The 20,192-nt window shown below is 51.9% G+C and overlaps 1 protein-coding gene across 3 annotated transcripts; it reads right to left on the bottom strand.

Annotated features, from left to right (window-relative positions):
• Nucleotides 1-232: 232 nt before the first annotated feature.
• On the bottom strand, nucleotides 233-18,867 carry IFT27 (intraflagellar transport 27). Of its 3 annotated transcripts, none has more exons than XM_025460982.3 (7): nucleotides 18,472-18,826; nucleotides 11,893-11,972; nucleotides 11,454-11,513; nucleotides 10,126-10,185; nucleotides 8,029-8,146; nucleotides 6,959-7,068; nucleotides 233-456 (listed from the first exon to the last, which is right to left on the bottom strand). In XM_025460982.3, exons 1-7 carry the CDS (start codon nucleotides 18,503-18,505, stop codon nucleotides 358-360), a joined length of 561 nt encoding a protein of 186 aa, XP_025316767.1. In that variant the 5' UTR covers nucleotides 18,506-18,826; the 3' UTR covers nucleotides 233-357. The 3 variants fall into 3 exon arrangements, with proteins under 3 accessions (XP_025316767.1, XP_048971771.1, XP_048971772.1); XM_049115814.1 differs by lacking the exon at nucleotides 233-456 and adding an exon at nucleotides 2,182-4,441 and having other exon boundaries at nucleotides 18,472-18,855; XM_049115815.1 differs by lacking the exons at nucleotides 233-456; nucleotides 10,126-10,185 and adding an exon at nucleotides 2,182-4,441 and having other exon boundaries at nucleotides 18,472-18,867.
• Between the last annotated feature and the right edge of the window lie 1,325 nt (nucleotides 18,868-20,192).

Raw genomic sequence — 20,192 nt, 5'->3', positions numbered from 1 at the left:
GGAGGCAGCCTGGGCCCCTTAGAGGCCAGGTCCGAGCCGAGCAGCCCGCCGCGGGCTGTGCTCTCCGTGCAGGCCCCCCAGGACGCAGACCACCGGCTCTGCCAGCTGCCAGCCCCCGCGGCTGCAGGGCCACCCCAGGTCTGAGCGCCGCTCCCAGGGCTGCGCTGGGACTGGTGGCCAAAGAACAGGACGGAACCAGCGCTGCCCCGGCCAAGAACGAAGGAGCTGCTGCTGCTCCTACATCTTCTCATTTTATTTAGAGCTGTCAGGATATGTTGGAGGTTGCAGGGCAATTCCAGCTTCTCTCATCCCGGAGGAGCCGGAGCCATGGCCAGATCCCCAGCCTCCCCGGGGCCCTCACACCAGCGCCTGGAAAACCTCCACCTTCTCCCGGTACAGGTGGTGGAACTGCTTGGCCAGGCAGTGGAAGGGGGCTTCGTAGTTCTCCATCTCCTTCTGTAGAGACAAGGTGAAGAAGTTGGGGGTGTTACTGCGTTGCTGGGACAGGGAGCCGGTGTATGTTCCCTCTCACCTTACGTCAGGGGCCACACAGGCCTGGCCTCCTTTGGCCTCCGCAGGTGGGGCTGGCTACCCCCTTGCCCTCTTTACAAGAAGGAAACAGATACATGGACAGGTTAAGGTAACTTGCCCAAAGCCTCACAAAAGCCTCGGAGCTGGGTCTGCACTGAGATGTTTCTACAGAGCCTGTACTTTCGGCCATGCTCGCCCCACATGGGACAGGATGTAGAGTGAGACTCTTCTCAGTTTTGATGGAGGCTCCAGAGGCCAGATCAGCAAAGTGGTCAGCAAAGGTCAGCAGAGTGGTGGCGCGGAGCCCTGGGGTGCCTCTCCCTCACCTCGAGCTCAGTGGGTGGCTCCAAGAGAAAGCCCAAGGCCCAGAGGCTCAGGCCAGTGCTGGAGCCAGGCCTGGGGGAAAAATTGAGGTCAGACCGGGGCTGGCTGTGTTGACGGCCGAGCCAGGAGAGGGACTGGCTGGTGGGCGGAGCAGGAGAGCCAGCCTGGAGCTGCCCTAAAGGGACTCCCCAGGGCCAGGTTCCAGGAGGGGGCTGGGCCCCATCTAGAACAAAGGGCCAGGAACCGAGGCTGCAGGAGGGATGAGGAGATGTCACCTGTGACCTAGAAGCTGCAGGTGGGAGGGTTCTGCCCATGGGCCAGGGAAGGGCATTACTGAAGTGTTCCCGGGGTGCCAGCCTGGGACACCAGCCAAGTCCAGAGGGGTCATGGCAGGTCTCAGCAAAGCCACCTGAGCTCCCTCTCCCACAGGCTGCAGGCTGGGGTGTGGGGGTGGGGAGGCGGGTGCAGGACGGCTGACCACCGGCCCGGCCCTGCTCTTCCCACCGTAGGTGTGGGAGGAGGCACGGCTGAAGTCGTGAGGAATTTTTGGTCACCCGGCACTGTGCATTTTCATAACTGAGAGGAGTGTTTTGCGACTAAAGGTGCCCAAAGGACTTCCTGTTCTCTGAGAGATTAGACAGGTCCTGGAACTGGCCCAAATGTACTCTACAGGGTGGGAAGACCCAGCGCCACAGGGTGAGCATGGACAAGCTCTAGGGGAAGGAAGATGGTAGCCTCTCAGCTTTGCTATCATTCTCTCTGTGTGCACCTGTGTATTTTTTGTTTTTTTACGAAATAAGTTGGCAGAACAAAGAACCCACCACTTTGAGGAGGGAGGCTCAAGCTATGAATGCACAAGAATCTGTCTTTGAACAAACCTTGGCAGCTGGCAAAAGCACAGCTTTGACAAGAGGCAATGATACATCTCAACGAAAGGGAAAGATTTCCAAACTGAAAAAATGTTCTGAAGTCATCCAGCTCACGGCCCTTGTGTCCTGGGTGAGCAGTACATAGCCCAGGCGTGCAGCTGGTGTGTATAGAGCCCAGCCTCGGGTTTGAGTTTCCCAACTGGAGATGAGCAGCCTTTCCACTCGGCCAGCTGGGGAGACAGAGACGCACAATGGAAACCAGTTCTCATGGAGAACGTTACCTGCACTTTCTAGCAAGGGAGAGCCCGAGGGGGACAGGACAAGTTAGCCAAGAGCAGAAACAGAGGTGCAGCTGCTAAGGAACGAGGGGGCAGCCTGTAGCCGAGATGAGCACCCGCACTAAAGCCATCAGCCCTGCAGCCAGACATAAATCACTCAGTCACATCTGCAAGGCACCTTTGGTGGTACAGAACATAATGTCCTAGGTAGTGCCAAAAATGGGACACCAGGGTGAGAGGGCGCGTGGGTGGCTCAGTCGGTTGAGCATCTGACTCTTGATTTCGGCTCAGGTCATGATCTCAGGGTTGTGGGATTGAGCCCTACATTCAGCACGGAGCCTGCTTAAGATTCTCTCTCTCCTTCTCCTTGTGCTCCTGCCCCTCTTCCTTCTCTTAAAAAAAAAAAAATTACACTAGTTGAAAGCACAGTTAAGTAATGAGTGGAAAGAGAACGAGGCCTGCATAGGACACACACAAGGATTTCCAAATGAATCTTAAAACTCCTGAAAGCAAGATCTGGGGAGGATGCAACATAAAAAGTAAGGAATTTAGGTGGAGATGAGCCTCTGTACATACCAGGGAGCATCCTGAAGTAGCAGATGTAAACTGAACCATTTTCTGAATGCATTAAGAGGGTTTGCTGATGACAGGAATCATTTTGTTAAATAATCATAATCTCACTGACATACTACAGAGTATGTTTGCTTTGTGTGAAAGAACAGGTTCCTTAGAACAGGTTCTCAGACTAGTGCTCCATCTGGCCTAGAATTCTGCCCTTGAGAGTCCCTAAGTAGGTTCTGTGGGAGGCCAGAAGGTTCTCAAGCTTAGACTGGCATTCTAGACCTGGTTCAACCGCTCAAAAGCTGAACAACCAGCTAGAGCTACCCAGCCTTTCCGAGTCTGCTCGTCTTCCATAAGACAAGGATAGGCTGTCTTATACAGCTGCTAGAAGCTTCAGCAGCAGATAATGTGTGCAAATACCTAGCACACAGTAGGCACTCAACAAATGTCAGTTCCCTTCCCTCACCCTGATGCAAGAGGAGTCCTCCACACAGATCCTTCTTGAACTTGCTTGTGTTTAATACTATCCTACAGTAATGAATGGGGGCTTTTTTAGCTTGCTTAAAAAATGTTTTTTAATTTTTTGGTCTGAAAATGTCAAATATCGAATGGTGTTAGAAAATACAAGAAGGAAGCGTCTGAGTGGCTTAGTTGGTTAAGTGTTTGACCCATGCTTTTGGCTTGGCCCCTTTTCTCCCCCTATCCTTTGGGCTCTATGCTCAGTGTGGAATCTGCTTGGGATTCTTCCCCTCTTTCTCCCTTTGCCCTCTCCCAATTTGTGTGCGTGTGCACACTCTAATAAATAAAATCTTAAAAAAAAAAAAAAAGGTCCAGAGGAACCACAAAGTCCCAAAATAGACAAAGCAATCCTGAGAAGCAACAGAGTTGGAGGCGTGACTTGTCCCCGTTTCAAACTATATTATAAAACCGAAGTCATCAAAACACAATGGTCCTGGAATAAAAACAGACACAAAAACCAATGGAATGGAATTGAGATCCCAGAAATAACCTGTGTACATGGGCAACTAGTATTTGACAAGGGAGCCAAGAATACTCAATGGAGAAAACCTAATGTCTTTAATAAATGATGCTGGGAAACCTGGACATTCACCTGCAAGAGAATGAAACTGGACCCCTATTTCACATCATTCACAAAAATTAACTCAGAATGGATTCAAGATTTGACCTTAAGACCTGAAACCATAAAACTCCTAGCAGAAAAAATTGGGAAAAAGCTCTTAGACATGGAACTTGGCAATGATTTTATGGATATAACAGCAAAGAACAAGCAACAGAAGCAAAAATCAATAAATGGGACTATATCAAACTAAAAAGCTTCAGCATAGCGAAAGAAACAATCAACAAAGTGAAAAGGCAATCTATGGAATGGGAGAAAATATTTGCAAATCACACATCTGAGAAGGGGTTAATATCCAAAATATGTAAGGAACTTGGGTAACTCAACAGCAAAAAGTGATTTTTAAAAATGGGCAGAGGAGCTAATAGACATTTTTCCACCAGGTGGCCATCGGGCACACAAAAAGGTGCTGACACCACTCATCAGTGGGGAAATGCAAATCAGAACCACAAGGAAACATCACCTCACACCCGTCAGGTTACCTGATGTCTGTTACCCAAAAGACGAGAGATTAACAAGTGTCGGTGAGGATGTGGAGAAAAAGGAACCTCTGTGCACTGTTGATGGGAATGCGAGCTGGTGCAGCCACTGTGAAGAACGGCATGCAGGTGCCTCACCATGTTAAAAATAGAACTATGATACAGTCTAGCAATTCCACTACTGGGTAAATATCCAAAGGAAATGAAAGCACTACCTTGCAGACATACCCCCATGTCCACCGCAGCATCATCCACAATAGCCTAGACACAGAAACAACCTAAGTAACCATCAGTGGATGAATGAAAGAAATTGTGGAATGCACATGGACACAATCGAGTATTATTCAGCCATGAAAAGGAGGAAATCTTGCTACTTGTGACAACGTGGAGGAACCCTGAGGGCCTTATCAGTGAGATAAGGCAGACAGAGAAAGACAAATACTGCATCTTCTGACTTATATATGAAATCGAAAAAACCGAGGAAGTCACAGAAACGCAAAGCAGACTGATGGTTGCCAGGAGTGGTGGGGGACACAGGTGAAGGGGGATCAAAGGGGACCAAGTTCCAGTTTTAAGATAAGTTCTGGAGACGGAATGAAAAGCAAAGAGAAAAGTCAAATGACCACGTGGGTCCCTCCCGGTCTGCAGGACAGTGGCCGCTGCGTAAGGTGAGCGGAGCCGGGCACTAGGTGTCAAGGCTTGGCTGCGTCTCAAGCAGCATTGGGTTATATTTCCTTTCTAATTACAGCTTTCTTAACCGAGCTGCCAGTGGTGCTTCTGTTAGCATCAACTCGGGGGACTAGTTAACTTACACAGTTAATACCGAGTGCTTAACTGCAGCCTCCTCGGGCATAATTTATACCCACCCGTTTCAATAGCGTAGCAACAAACACCTACACAGAGTTTAATCGCGCAGCCCAGTGGTCTGTGATGACTCATGTGTTGGGGGTGGGCGTTAATTTTTGAGCTCCATCAAGAGTTCTGGGGACTATGGGATACTGGGGTGAGCAGGCAATTTCACAAATGTGAATGGAGGTAGGAGGAATAGTAAAATGTGGCTTGATGTGGGTAGCACTGCATATGCTTGGTGCAAAGGTGCGCTTGTGTGTACAAGATGAGAAGCCCTCTCACCCGGAAAAGCTGGCTAATTTGAACTTCATTAATTTAGTATTTGAACCTGGGTGCCAGTGGTTGCCTGTCTGCCTTCAGTTCAGGGTGTGATTCCAGGGTCATAGGATCGAGTCCTGCTTCTCCCTCTCTGCCTGTGTCTCTGCCTCTCTCTGTATCTCTCATGAATAAATAAATAAAATCTTAAAAAAAATCTTATCACTTGTGATCACTGGGCCTCAGAGGCAAGAGGGACCTTTATCTTTGTGTGATTTATGAAAACAAAACTTTTTAAGTAACAATAGTATAAAGAAGATTGCTAGGGGAATGGTTACACTTACAAAGCAAACGTTTATAGGGTGCTTGCTACGCACCAGACTTTGCATCAGACCGCGCTGTTTTTGTATTCACCATCTGACTTAACTCTCAACATTTGTCACTCAATAAGGAAAATACTTTCTTATTCCCATTTTAGAGGTGAGGGGGCCAAGGCACGAACAGGTCCATGAACATGCTAAGGGTCCCCCACCTAGTCTTGCGACCCCCATCAGCAGCCAGAGCACCTGCCCTACCCGCTACAGCTGCCCAAGGAAGCCCACCACTTTGGGGGATTTTAAAAAGTTCACATCCACACAGCAATTGAATGACAGCATTTGCCACGTTTTGTAAATGTGGCAACAGAAGCACCTACAGCCCGAACAGAATACAAACTCTAGGCTATTAACTAGCCCACTGGCTCTTTTGGAGAGCCAAAGAATCAAGGCCTGGAGGCCACAAGGCCAGGAGGGAGGTCCAAGTGATGCCCATGGGTGTTTTTCCGCTGTGTGGGGCTTGGCATGTCTCCCCACCATCCCTCCGGAGGGGTACTACAGCAGCACCTTGGCCCCTGCTAGCTCTGAGATGGAGGTTTCTGGGTTGCTCCTGCAGGAGCAAGTTGTCACTTTGCTCCCTTCTGGGAAGTCTCACACAAACGTGTCTGATTGGTGCAGACGGGGGTCACATGCCTGCACCGTGGCTGCAGGGAGGCTGGGACCTAGTCTTGAATTGAGGAAGGGGGTTCCCTGATGCTGGATGGCCAGAATCGTGATACAGTGCTCTGAAGGGGCCGGCAGCAAATCCTGCTGGCTGTCCCCTTTTACAGGGGCTCCTGCTAACTCTGTAAAGATACCTTATGGCCTGGCATGACCCTGGGCTGCAGCAAGGTGACACAGGGAGGCACAGATCGTAGGCCTGGCTCAACTCTTTACCAGTCATATGACCCTGGGCAAGTCACGTCACCTCCTCAACATGGAAGTGGGGCTTACGGACCAGCACCCAGGCTCCCGGCATTGAATGTGAGGATCCAGGAGGTAATGCTCCAATGGCACTGTAACCCACACTATCTCAGACACCTGCCATGGGTCACTGCAATCAGACCCAATGCACTTGTATTTCTCATTAATTGAGATACAACTATTTCCAGGGCGGGCCACTGATCTGCTTTACTGTAGTGCACGAGGGAACTCTGCTATTTTGAGAAACGTTTTAGACTAAGAATGTAAGCATCAGTTTCCAAATTAGACTCTGCATATGGTGGAAAAACAACTCGATGCCTCTGAGGTCCCGTGAAAAGCCACTTCCAGCAGAGGCCCACTCCAGGCTTTGGCTACGGAATAATTGGAGCTTACTTACCACGGATGTTTCAAAACATTCCAGGCCTTGGCCCAGGGCCCACGACCGGGCCTGAGCTGAATCCACTGCTCGCCGGCTGGCCAGGTCTGTCTTGTTCCCCACTAACACACCTACTCAAAAGAAACAACCAAAGCATCTCATTTAACCGTGGCAGCCTGGGAGGGCAGCTGGAGAGAGAAAAAAGCCAGCACATGAATTTTGAGGGGTATGAAACACTGTTGCGGGGAGGCTGCCTCATTTGAGGTGCTGAGCACAGCTGGGGAGAGAGAGAGGCTCCAGGGTTGCCCCCCGCCAAAGCTGCCCCCCACCCCAACCCTCAGGGCCGTGGGAGAGCCGGGCTTTGCTTTTCACACGCTGCTTTTGCTCAGCCATTTTTCCAGACTTCACGCAGATCTGTCTGCCCTGTCTCCTTCGGGCTGCAAGGTGAGGGCCAAATTTATGTGAGCATTGCCGATAATTCCTAGCACATGGAGCAAACGTTAAAAATGGTCATTAATACTAATCTAAGGACTGGGCTCAGAGTCAGGGACTCAGAGGTAATTTAGAACCGTTCCCAGCTGCATCAGCTGCAGCTAATTTCTGAGCCCGTCTCTGGAGATTGCTTTCCCTGGTCTCTAATGAGGGGAATTTGTTGATCTCACATAGGGATGAAAAATAAACTGATTTAAAGCATTCAGAAGTGACAATAGGACTTGAATGTTTGCTTGTGCCCCACATATAGGAGAAAATGAGGAATTCATCCCCGGGGCTAGCTTTCAGAAATAAAAACTCATTCACATCACAGCACCTTCCCCACATTATTCTTGAGTCTCCTCTCCACAACCTTGTAAGGGGTGTGGGGTGCATCATCATGCCCATTTTACAGACTCACAGAGGTGTGTGTGGTAATTCACCGAGGTTTCCGTGGCTGCTAAGAGGCAGAGCCACTAAACAATCCAGGCCACTGTACTCAAAGCCAGGGGCACCGCACCCTCTGTTGCACACATAGCTACCTCTGCAATGACCCTGCGCTCATGAACTTGAGGGACAGAGGTGTTGCTGGAAGTCTCATAGGTGACTGCAGCTCCTACCTGGGAGCGAGGCGCCTGGCATCTGTGACCGAGCCTTCTCCAGCCACTTGCCGCAGTTGGCAAAGGACTGCTCGTTGGTCACATCATAGACGAGACACAAGACGTTGGGACTCTCCCACTGTGCAAGAGGGACAAGATGAGCACGTCAGTAACAGTGGAAGCAATTTCTAGGCTGGTCTTCCGAGGGAAATAATGAAGGTGGGGGTGGGGGTATGAAAAACTATAATGGGGATGGGAGTCAGAAACTGGAGCCCACCCACAGGAGAAACCAATTCACCCATGGGAACTGACGGGAAGGCTGGGCTGGTGGTGAGGCCAGGCTGTTGGCTGGGTGCATGGCTGAGAACCTCCCAACTTTGCAGGGCTGGTCTCAATGCCCCTACTGAGTTCAGAGATGGTAACTGACTTGCCAGATCAGACATGCTTTAATGACTGGGGCAGGACTGAGGGCTTTTTTTCTACCCAGAAATGCTTTTGCCTGCCACTGGTTTCATTCATTCCTCCTTTGTCATATTCCTATCGAGGGCTAGCTCTTATGCCAGTTATTGTTTTTCTACTTTGAGGCCTAAAACGGCATCCTTTCTTCCATTAGCCAGCCCCTGGAAGCTTGTTTGCTGGCGTCTTCTTAATAAGGGCTGGCTTTTCAAAATGCAAAGGGCACTTTCTGCTTCTCCTGCAGTGTATCAGCCTAATCCAAACCAGACCGACAACTGGACAGGGCTCACTGTCCCAATTAAGAACCAGGGCTATGCTCTTGGGGTGGTTGCCTTCAGGGGCGCTCAGAGTCCTGGGACGTCGTCCTACTGTCTGGCACAAGGGCACAGGATAGCCCTGCTCAGGCTGTGATGCTCGTCCTGGTGCATGAGGCTCTCGCCATGCCTCAGTCTCTGGGGACCCCCATCCTGCACAATTACAGCCTGGTTTATTTCTGGTGTGTCAGTATCTCTCAAGGGGTGGGGAAGAATCCTTTTCCTTGAGTTGTCCTTGGAAGGCCGGTCCAGACTTGGCTCTGGAGAGCTGGCTCACTGCACCCCAAGCCTATGCTGTCACTTTGACCAAACTGATGAACCCCCCACACCATCATTCCGCAGACTAACTCAAGAACTCTTGCTAGAACCACGGCCGACCTCTCCTTTCCACACGCGGGGGACACCTCCTTCCTCTAGGCCTCGGTGAGGGGACCCAGGATAGGCTTGGGATCAAGGTGAAGCCAGAGCGGGAGCCCTGAGTCAGGGCTGGCTGGAGGCAGGGTGTGAGCCGATTGGTACCATGTGACTCTGGCTGGCACAGACACATCTTCCCTTCTGCCCAGTAGGGCAGCACCCAGCAAGAGGCTGTGCACACAGCAGGCACGTTGTAAGCATCAGAGATTGATGATGCATGAAGTCAAACCCATGAGAAATGATTATCATTAGATCTATTTCTCTTAGACAACAAAAAAGGGGCAGAAAACAGTTTCTATTAAAACGTAGCCGTTCTTGGAAAGGCAGGGGAGGGCTCTGGAGAGCTCAAATCTTCTAATTAGCTCACTGGCCCAGATTAGCGGAACTGTTACCTTGGAAGGTATAGGGAGCTGGATCCTGCGAGGATGGCAGGGTGGGCAAGACAAGTCCTGGGAGGCAGCAGGGGCAGGTCCCAGAGCAAACCCCCAAGGCTGGGCCCAGAGGGTGGGAGGAGGTGAGCCTTGCTGCGGGGCCTGCAGGGTGCCCCCTAGAGGGGAGGGAAATGTTTGCTCCTGTCCTTGGAGGTTGGGGAGTGCTGAAAGTGCACCATCAGGAGGGAGCTGTAGAAAGAAGGGGAGCCCAGAGTGCTTCGGGGACTGAGTCACACAGCTCGGGCACATTTGGAACCTGGCCATTCCAGAGCTGGGGGGGAGGGGGGAATCACATGCATGAGCCAGTCCTACTGGCCAAGAAGCTGCAAGTCCCAAGGCTGGGAAGATTGCTGCTTAAAGAATTCCGCCATGGTAGCTCCTCTTGGCAGCCAGATTGCAGTGACATCTCTGGGAGAGCGTGGGGGGTTGGGGTGGTGGGGGTGGTGGAACTTTTTGACGGAAGATGGTAGTGGTAGTCAGGAAAAAGATCGCATTCTACTTGCCAATTTATCCAGCATCTCAGAAAACAGCTCCTTGCCGGCAGAGTCAAAAATGAAGAGTTCCTAGAACCAGAAAGGCATGTCCCGCGAGAGTCTACGCGGAGGGAAATCTCTGGCCGCAGGTCACCGAGATGACACTCAGCTCAGCAGACCTTAGTGGCGAGAGACACCCATTTTCCATAGAGCCACTACGTCTTCCCTGAAGTCTTCCCTGAGGCTAGAGGAAGAGGAGGGGGAAAGGAACGATCCCAAGAGCCTGGGACAGGCGGCGCAACAGTTTCCCACACCAACTAGCGCTTTCTGCGAGGCAGCTCACCTCTCCTAACCCTGAGTGCAAAAATACCAGGAACAAGCTGACTTCCCACCTGGCAGAACAGAATGCTAAACAGGCTGACAAGTGCTCTGGTTTCCAAAAGGTCATTCTGCACTTTGTTAACCAAATTGATTTTCAAATCTTAAAACAATTCTTTTTAAAGCAGGTCACTGAGTAAGCCTGGAGAAAGCCTTTAAAGTAGGACAGCCTGCCTTCATTCCCCCGGTTTGGACCCAGGGCACAGGGTGACCCTTCCTGCCCCTGGACCAGCCCACGGGAGAGCCCCTCCCCGACACTGCTGTTCAGGGAAGTCTCCCCCTTCGGCTCCCCCGGGGCACGGGATGCCCCCTGGCTGGCTTCTGACCCCAGCACAGGCTGTCTGTAGGTCAGTGCTGTCATCTGTGTCACATGCTGGTTAGCTCACTGTTTCCCTTCTCCTTGCATCGGGAGTACTTAAGGTTGTGTTTTCTCACGGACCTCTTTAAGAAGGAGGAGATTCTTTAACCTTCTCTCCAGGAGACTACTACAAACATAATGCCTTGCGATTTCATTTCCAGAGTTGTGGATTCCCAGAGAAGGACCCAGGTCAGGAACCCGATACTATGTCAGTTCTGTGGGGGCAGGGCCCATATCCCCAGTTCCTCCTTCTTATTCTTTGGCCCGTTGTCAGTGACTCTTCCCAAGTGCTCAGAGGAGCCTAGGCCAAGTCCTTGTACTGCATCCCTCTTAGGAGGGAGGATGCTGGGATCCCTGGGTGGCGCAGCGGTTTGGCGCCTGCCTTTGGCCCAGGGCGCGATCCTGGAGATCCGGGATCGAATCCCACATCGGGCTCCTGGTGCATGGAGCCTGCTTCTCCCTCTGCCTGTGTCTCTGCCTCTCTCTCTCTCTCTGTGACTATCATAAATAAATTAAAAAAAAAAAAAAAAAAAAAAAAAAAAGGAGGGAGGATGCTGACCATGGAGACTCTGGGCCCAGCTAGAAGAGCACTGAGCTCTCTTGGGTCAAGGGCACCACTTACCACACTGTCCCCCGTGTCAGGGACTGGCACCGTCTTCACCACCAAATCTACCCCTGTCGTCTGCGGAGGAAAACCAAGAATAAGAGCGTCAGAGCGCCCCAAGAGGCGTGTTACAGGATAGGAACACTCACTCGATGCCCAGGAGGCACAAGTGATGTATTCTGGACTCATTGTTGGTGCAGAAGTCAGACAGGACCAACCAGCCTTGGCCAACTCCCAGTCCAGAGGAGTTGGTCATGGTGACCAAGCCAACCACCAGGTGATCTGTTCCACAGATAGCCTCATGTCCTGTGGCTTGTGGAAAAATGATCTCTACGTGGCCATTCAAACAGCTTCTCATCAGACCTCTTAGGGAATTCTGGAAAGTCACTCCCTCAGGGTTAGGGGATGATTACCTCTCTCTTAAAGCCTCAGCCAGCCCATGACTCCCACATCTCACCAAGGTGTAGTTCTTTTGGAAATGGGCCCCGTCGCTGCGGAAGATCTGTGCCAGGGCGGTCTTGCCCACCGCTGAGTCCCCTGTGAGATCAGACAAGAAGAAAATCATCATTGCTGTCCTGATCTGACTGGAGAATCTCCCACTCCAGAACGCTAGTTAGAAACCAGAAACTTCAATGACTTTTTAGAGAAAAGGGACTTGATTCTCTTGGGAATTGTGAGGTGGCTGGCAAGGCCATGCGTCCATGAGACCAGTATTCAAAGCCCAGTCGCATTTCTTCAAGGGTAATCCTTTCATCCGAAAGAACTGACCCAAAAGCTAACAGAGCTTAAGGGGGGGCTTCAAAGCACGAAAAACAGAACTGACATATCTGCCAACTGAACACACCCCATGGGGAAAAACTCTCACTTTCAAACTTGAATTTACTTTGAAGTTGAAGGTAAAGGGGTGTGACCTGTTCAGTCTTATAGGCTCACCTGCGTAACAGAACCAATTCGAGTTTAGAGCTTCCATACCTAGGACCTGCATGCTTCTTTTAGGACAGGGCTGTGGAAGTTGGGAGGGTTTCTGTATTTGCAGGAAGCAAGAAGTCAGGTGCTAAATTCATCAAGCTGAAATCTATTTCCAAGTCTACGTTCCGCCCCAGCTCCCTATGCCTGAGACCACTGCGGATTTATTTTCCCAGGGGCCTCTCCACATCTCTCTGCGACGGCTACCTTTTCCTCCATACTCGCCTTCTCCCTATTGCAGTTTATCTCCCTGGCCTTCCATCATGAGTCAACAGCCCCATAAATTGGTATCTCCAAACTGAAGGTTTATGGCATAGTTTCAGTCTGAGATCTGGACCTTTCGTGAGACTGTTGGGTTGGGAGCAATTTAATCCGGAGGTCCTCCCCTGCCCCCAAGAGTGCTGCAGGCTCTCCAGGCCCACCCCTAACTGCCCCCCCTGCCCCCTCCCTGGCCCAACCTTCCCTACGGATGGCTCTGCTCAGCCTTCTGTGACTCCACACTGTTCTCATTTGCAAGATCTTCTGGGCCACGATGCTCCTTCAGAACACCTGTGCTCTGCTCTCTCCCCCGCTGGCTCCTCAGCAAAACCACCACTGCACTCGTGTGCCTCTCTGACTTGTATCCTTTGGTGTGATCGCCTCACCTTCACTGTTTTATAGTCGGCTTCCTCGCATCTCTTCAATTGACTTCTCCATGGCCTGCTGCTCTGTTCACTTTTCAGTTTTGACTATTCCCACCTGTAATTTTCTCTTGCAAGACAATTACTTGACTACGTGTGGCATTTCATTTCCTGCAAACTCCTCCAGGACTGAGTGAGCTATTCAGTCTTGCTTTTCTATTTACCACTGTGACTTAGAAGGGAATCATTCACGCAATCCCCTGTTCCCACCTTCTCAGCCCCCACCCCCACACCAGGACTGTCATTAACCTCATTTGGCAGATGAAGAGTTGGAGGCTCAGAGAAAGCCGGGTAACTGGCCCAGGATTCCAACATCTCACTCTCCCTGTCGAACCCGCTCCTCTCCTAGAGGACACTCCTGACCCATTTCTAACACGGCCGCCACAGGCCCCCAGCAGCGCAGCCTTGCCTGACATCGGGGGTGTCCTCAGGCTGGACGGCGGCTGGGGACCCATCCATCTCTGGGCAAACAGAGCGTATCCTTTTCCTTCTTGTGCTGACTGCATCCACCCTCCTGACTCCAATTTTGCTTCTGAATCCAGTTGGAAATTGGCTCTTCCTACTCGTGAAATTCCCCACAGATTTGTTCTAGTTAATTTCATAAATCTTTCTTCCGACCGTCAGTCAGAGTCACCCACACTTATGGAAAGCCTCGGGTGTCGGCTGAGGAGGGATCCAGCACAGGGAAGGGGAATGACTGAGAAACACATTTTGCAGAGCAACACGATGACAGGTGCAAAAGTGAATAGCACAGGCTGAGAACCAAAGCATCCGAGGACGCATGGAGGAAAGAAACGAACGAGCAGTCTCATCAGTGACTTCCCCGGGGGCGATGTTGAGTGGGGGTGGGAGCAGGGAGGGGCACTGCTTGACAGAGACGGTGACACCTGCAAAGGCACGGTGCAGGGTCACCTGTGACCTCCTAACTGCCAAGTCTGATGGCTTTTTTCTCAGTTGTCATGCTCCTTGGCGTCTCTGAAGGATGAGTCAGCCCCAAAGCAGCCCCCTCCTTCCCGAGTGCTCTGGCCCTGGCTGTCCTCACACGGGTCTGGTTCTCCCACCTTCTGCCTCCGAAGTGGCCACTCCTGTGGGTCTGTCCTTGGCCCTCTGTCCCAATCACTCTCTTTCCCCTGAAGCCCACTTCTCGGGCTGGGATCTTTCTCCCATGCTTTATCTGCATCTGCGACAACCTGTGGATGTTTCCACCAGAATGCTGGGCCTTCACCCCATCTGGTTGTGGACAGCCAGGCTCGTGTCGCACGTCCAGGTCCCACCGGCTCTTGCTCACCCATTGCACTGGTTCTGTTCACGTCACCATTTGCCCATGCCTCCTGGCTCGACCCGGTCACCTCTGGCGGCGTCTCCTCACTCCTCCCATGCCCTGTGCTCTTTTCCTCACTCCTGATGTCCTCTGCTGTGTCTCGAGCCTGCACTGCCTTTGTTGTCGCTGCGGACACCGCACTAGTTACTCATACCTCAACCTGGGCTCTGTGCCCTGTCTTGTGATGCAGGAGCCCGGACTCTGCAAACATGTGTCTTCTTTGCCGGGGGCTTCCTGTCCGGCTCTGCCAGTGCGAGTTCTAGAGAAAGACTGGCAGCTGGGGGGAGGGGATGGGCCTGCCCCTTTCCCACCTGCCTGCTGTCTCTCTTAGCAGAACCCTGGCAATGGCCTTCACCCCAGCAGTAGGTAGTTATTTCTCTCCAATGTGTCTGCCTTTTTTTGCACTCGTAGACCAGCCTTATTATTCCCCATCAGAGATGCCAGCATCAGGGAGCAGTGCACCCCCTCTCAGAGATCTGCATCTCGGCTCTCCAGGGTCCTCCTGAGCTGCTGATTTCCTTTCGTCCTTCCAGGTCTCTAGCACCTGTTTGATCAACGCCCCACATGGAATCTCACTGGTGCAATACCTAACGTAGGTTCTCCTTTTTCGCCTGGACCCTCGCTTCTATAGCACCGGTAACAAGAGTAGTCTCAAAACCCAGACTCTTAGGATGGCCCGGAATGGATTTGGTCATATCCTATGGGAATTCCCGGCCCAGTTCTCTGCCAGGGGGAACTGGGTCCTAGTGATCCATGGCATGTGGTGGCATCACAGGGTGACTGAATTCTTGAGGTCCCATCCCAGCAGAGCCATGCCCCCTCCTCGGGGATCTGGATCCCAGTTCTGTGGGGTTCTTCCTCAAGCCTCTGACAACCCAACCTCTATCTCCCACTTCTGTGTCATCTTAATCTTTTCTTCTTGCTTTTCCAGTTCTCCAATCCCTGTTGAACGAATTCCATATAATAAGATGCCTAATGTATTTTCTGGTTACTTGATTGGGTCTCGCCTAAAGTGTTCCCCATCTGCCCTTTTCTGCTTTTCATTTTTCTCTTTGCTCTACCCACCCTGTCGGCACCAATAGATGGATCTTTCCAAGATAGTGTTTGATCCTGTCACGCTCTCCCGCAAGACTGACCAAGGATGCCTTCTATGGTGTACCCCCTCTACCATCAACCCCGAATCCACTTTCAATTTGCTCTCCGGCTACCCCTTACACCAAATCTGGGCCCTACACTCCTACCTACTTTCTTGCTCTCTGAGAATCCCTCAAAGGTAACTTTCTTCCAGGTCTCCCGGCCCAAGTCCAAATCCTCTGCCAGGCCAGGCTCAGTGTCCTTCCGCCACAGCCTCTGAAGGCCATCCCCTCCCTCTTGTCTTCTCCCATGAGGCTCTCTGCCAGTAGCATCAGAGCAACCTTCTGGCTTCCATCAAGGGATAGTAAATCCTAGTACTTAGTAAGGCACACACCCCAGCTCCACAACTTACTAGCTATGTCATCATGGGCCAGCGACCTCTCTCTGAGCCTCAGCTGCCACTTCTGCAAAATGGGAATAATAGCACCTATCCCATAGAACTGTTAGGAGGATTTAATAAGCTAACATGTACTGTGCCTCTTGTATATGAAGTAATATTTAAATTGCTTAAGTAAATAAAACAGATAAATGCCAAGGGTTGTAATCCCTCCTCATCTGAGCCAGAACAATTAGCAGCTCTGCCTTGAAGTATTTCTCTGGTATCTGGCAGACCAAGGGTATTCTATTCCTGTTTGTTGGATTATAAATTATTCTGCACATCCCAGCACTACCACGAGTGTAGGGGCTGGCCTGGTTCATCCCTGTATTCCCTCTGTACCTTGCACAGTGACTCACACATAGCAGGTGCTCAACACGTATCTGTGGAATGAACAAGCACTTGAGTATCTGGTCCCTCAATGACTAGTTAGAGGAGAGAAAAAAGGACAGATAAACTCAATTTAAAGGACAGAAGGGAAAGGAAAAATAAAACCAGTGAGGAGGTGTAGGTGGTAGGGATGGTGTAGAGAATGAGAATTTGGTGGGTGGTGGTGAGGGGACCTGATTCATTATGCTGAGGTCTCTTTGGTTTCTGGAAACTTCCAAGAGGAAATGCCCTCAGGCCCTCAAGTTGAGGACTAGGCTGGAGTTCAAGAATCACTTATTCAGGCAGTGGCTGAAATTAGGTGACACAGTGCCTGAGGAAGTGGATGTAAAGAGGGGCAAAGAGTCTAGAATCGGGGCTTGGGGACAGTACAGCTGCGAGCTAAAAACAAAGCCCTGGAAATCAGATCGCCTGGGTCTGGATGCCAGCCCTGCTGCATCCAGCTGTGTGATCCAGGGCCAGTGTCCTAACCTCTCTGGGCCTCAGGTGCCCCTCTGTAAATGAGAATGACAGTAACTCCCGCAGGGTTCTTGTGAGGATTCACTGAGATGCCTGTGTTGAGGGTTCTTGCACAGTGCTGGCACATAGAAGGTGCTCAGTAAGTTAGTCCCATGATGGAAGTTGAATTTAAAAAGAAGAGAAAGAACAGCTAGAAAAAGAAGCCCATAGAAAAATAGACAACTTCAGAAAATAAAACTGTAGTTCCCACAAGGAAACTAAGGCTCAGAGAAATGCTGTGTCCAAGATGACACAGCCAAAGAGGAAAAGCCAGAATTACTTTTGCTACACAATACTGCCTCCCCTGGCGCTCTGGAAACTAGGGACCTCTCTTGACAACCCTTGATTTTTTTGCTCTGGTGTGATCTGAGTTACTATGGTCAGTCATCGTTCTGCTATGACCATTTTATTTTCAAATTAGAAAAACCATTAAAAATATTATCCATTTCAGCCTGGAAGAGATGAATCAAAAAAGGAATCTCTTCTTCCTTTATAGTTTCTTTCTTTTTAAAAAAATTTATTTATTCATGAGAGACACACAGAGAGAGGGGCAGAGACACAGGCAGAGGGAGAAGCAGGCTCCCTGTGGGGAGCTTGATATGGGACTTGGATCTTGGGACCCCAGGATCACGTCCTCAGCCAAAGGGAGATGCTCAACCACTGGGCCACTCAGGCATCCCTTCTCTATAGTTTCCTACCATTTCTTTCCTGAGCTGGTCAGGGAACCCTGGAGAGATTGCAGGTTCAACGGTAACACAAGTGAAGAGTTTTGGAGTTGGGCAGGTCTGGGGGCTGAAATCCTGCCTCTGACTTTCCTTTCCTTCACGTCATCACCAAGGGGGTGACCTTGGGCAAGAGACTTGACCTCTCAGTGCCTCAGTAAGAGCAGAACGACACAGCACCGGCCGCGATGTGCGACGGTGAGGGGAATGGATGAAGGACATGTGCCTGGCATGCACTAAACACTCAGTAAAGTACATGTGTGTTCAGGGGCCCCAGGTCAAAACCCAGGCAAATGTTTTCCTAAATGTGCAGTCATTACACGAAGGGAAAACCACAAATGTGAATGCCACATTGCCATTCATTCCACAAATTGCTGGAGACATAAGAGTCAACAAAATTAAGATTCCTGCCTTTGGGGGATTCAACATTCATGTCCTCCTGAGTGTGAGGCGGCACCCTGGCTCTTAAAGACAACACACATGGGCCTGTTGCAAACTTGGAGCAACTGTACATTACTGTTTCCCATCTCTGTTATCAAAGAGGGTGGTGTCAGGGGAAAAAAAAAAAAAAAATCCCACCAGTAAGACTTCTGAAGTCACCCAGATGCCTGACTTTGGGATTCAGCACATGGTTTACATGCAGCACTTACAGCCTGATTTTATTTTATTTTATTTTTTATTTTTTTAAGGAGTCTACTCCTCCTGACCACAGCTCAAAAACTGGAGAAGGTGACCTCAGAGTAGGGCAGGGAGTGGGGAAATCAGCTGGAACCACAAAGTGTGTTCTGGAAGATAATTCTCCCACCCTAATGGAATTTACTCTATCAGTAATTACATTAACTCGCTTTTGGAAGAGAAAAAAAGGGAAAGGAGGTAGGCAATTTACGTGAACAAAAGCTCTCCGTAACTTAGGAAGTCTCTGGGCTCCGGAGACTGTAAATTTCAAACTCACCTGCCAGGATGCACTTGGCCGCCAGCTTCACCATGGTAACCAACCACCTCCACGGACCAGAGAGGGCAAGAGCGGCTGCGAGAGGCTGGGGGCTTGCCTGGGACGGGGAGTGGGGGCGGGGGGGCGCTCCCCAGGCCTGTGGCCGCGGTGGGGACGGGGCCGTGGGGTCCCTCTGGGCGGGACTGGGGGCGGCTCCCGGGCGCTAGGGCTGCGGCGGGGGCGCGGAGGAGCGCCAGACGGGGCCCGGCTCACGGCCTCAGAAGGCGGCCTGCAAGGTGCGAGCGAGGCGACACGGCTCCCGTCCCGGCCCAGCCCCGGCAGTGCGGGCGGGGGAGCGACACCCCGCAAGCCCGCGCGCGGCCCCAGCGCAACCCGAGCGCCCCGCGCACACCCGCTCACACCCCGCCCGCCCGCCCGCCCCTCCTCCTCCCCCTCCTCGCCGAACCGCGATTGGCTGCCACAAAAAGCTCCCACCCCTAGAGCTCTCGGAGGCCAATGGGAGGAGGGGGCGGGGCTAACAGCCCTCCTTTGACAGACAGTTTCAGTGGTACTTGCGCCTCAAGCTCATCCCGCTTGGCGAATGGTCACAGGAGATGTCAATCATTACCACCTCCCGCCCCCCGCGCCGCCGGAAAGTTGGCGAACTTGAAGCTCCAATCTCCTTGGCCAGAAGCGGTGATAAGAGAAGCTTTCTGATTGGTCAGAGGTTGGATCGGACCATCTGCGGGAGGAAGGGGGATTCGCCGCTCCCCCCGCTCTTCCCGAAGTGAGTTCGCCCACGAGGGGGCCGGTCCGGCGCGCGGGAGTTTGCAGCGGCGCCTGCGCAGTAACGAGGCCGCGGCTGCCGAAGCGGAGCCGCGAGCAGGTTGGACTTCGCGGAGCATCTCGCGGCCCCGGTTCGCGGGCTCCTGGGGGCAAGGCTGTGTCGTGCGTCGAGAGTCTGGTCCTTGCCCCACGCCCCGCAGGAAAGTCCGGTTTTTACAGCCCGACGATATTATGCGCTGTAAAATCTAGAATGTGAAGATGTTTATAGTGATGTCTGTGAACCAGAGGGGGAGCAAGTAGACTTTGCCCGGGGCGAGGCTTGCTCTGCTTTCCGCTGGACCCACTTCCTCGCCTGTAGGGTGGAGAGCCTGTGGCCGACCACCTGCCCGATGAAAGCCGGCGCACAGGGAGGCGCCCATCTCCCCTTTCGGGGGAGGCCTCCCTTGCCGGGCTGTCAGGAAACCAGGCTGAAATCACTGCCCTCTTCCCCGCTTGGCGCATCGCCTCACCCCGAGCTCAAGGCTCATCCCTGAAGAGGGGCCGGCAGAACCCATCCCTGGGGTTGTACCAGTAGGTGCCTGAGGCACCATAGGTGCTCACCAGTGATGGTCGAACGGATGAAAAAGAAGAAAGTTACCTGCACACATTTGGCTGGTCACCGCCTCGGTGATGACATCGTGGCCAGATGCGCCCCCGTCGTCACTCCTGCGGGCCCCCCTGGGGTGGCTGGCCCTGCGACACAAGAGCAGCCCCCGGGGAAGGTGCCTGCGCCCAGGATTCCCATCAGTAACCCCGCCGTCACCAGGCACTTGTCTCAGCTGCTCCGTGACTTAGTGGCTGCCAACCACGTGCGGGGCAATGAACACACACATGCACCGAGCTGCTATGAAGGTTTCAGCCCCGAATCTGGAGTAAAACAATGCAAGTGGTCTGGAATGTTCTCACCTTAGGAATCA

Source organism: Canis lupus, chromosome 10 (assembly GCF_003254725.2).
Source record: "Canis lupus dingo isolate Sandy chromosome 10, ASM325472v2, whole genome shotgun sequence".
In the NCBI taxonomy this organism is placed as follows: domain Eukaryota; kingdom Metazoa; phylum Chordata; class Mammalia; order Carnivora; family Canidae; genus Canis; species Canis lupus.
The sequence above is the reverse complement of the archived record's forward strand: the minus strand, read 5'-3'. Positions and strand labels throughout refer to the sequence as shown.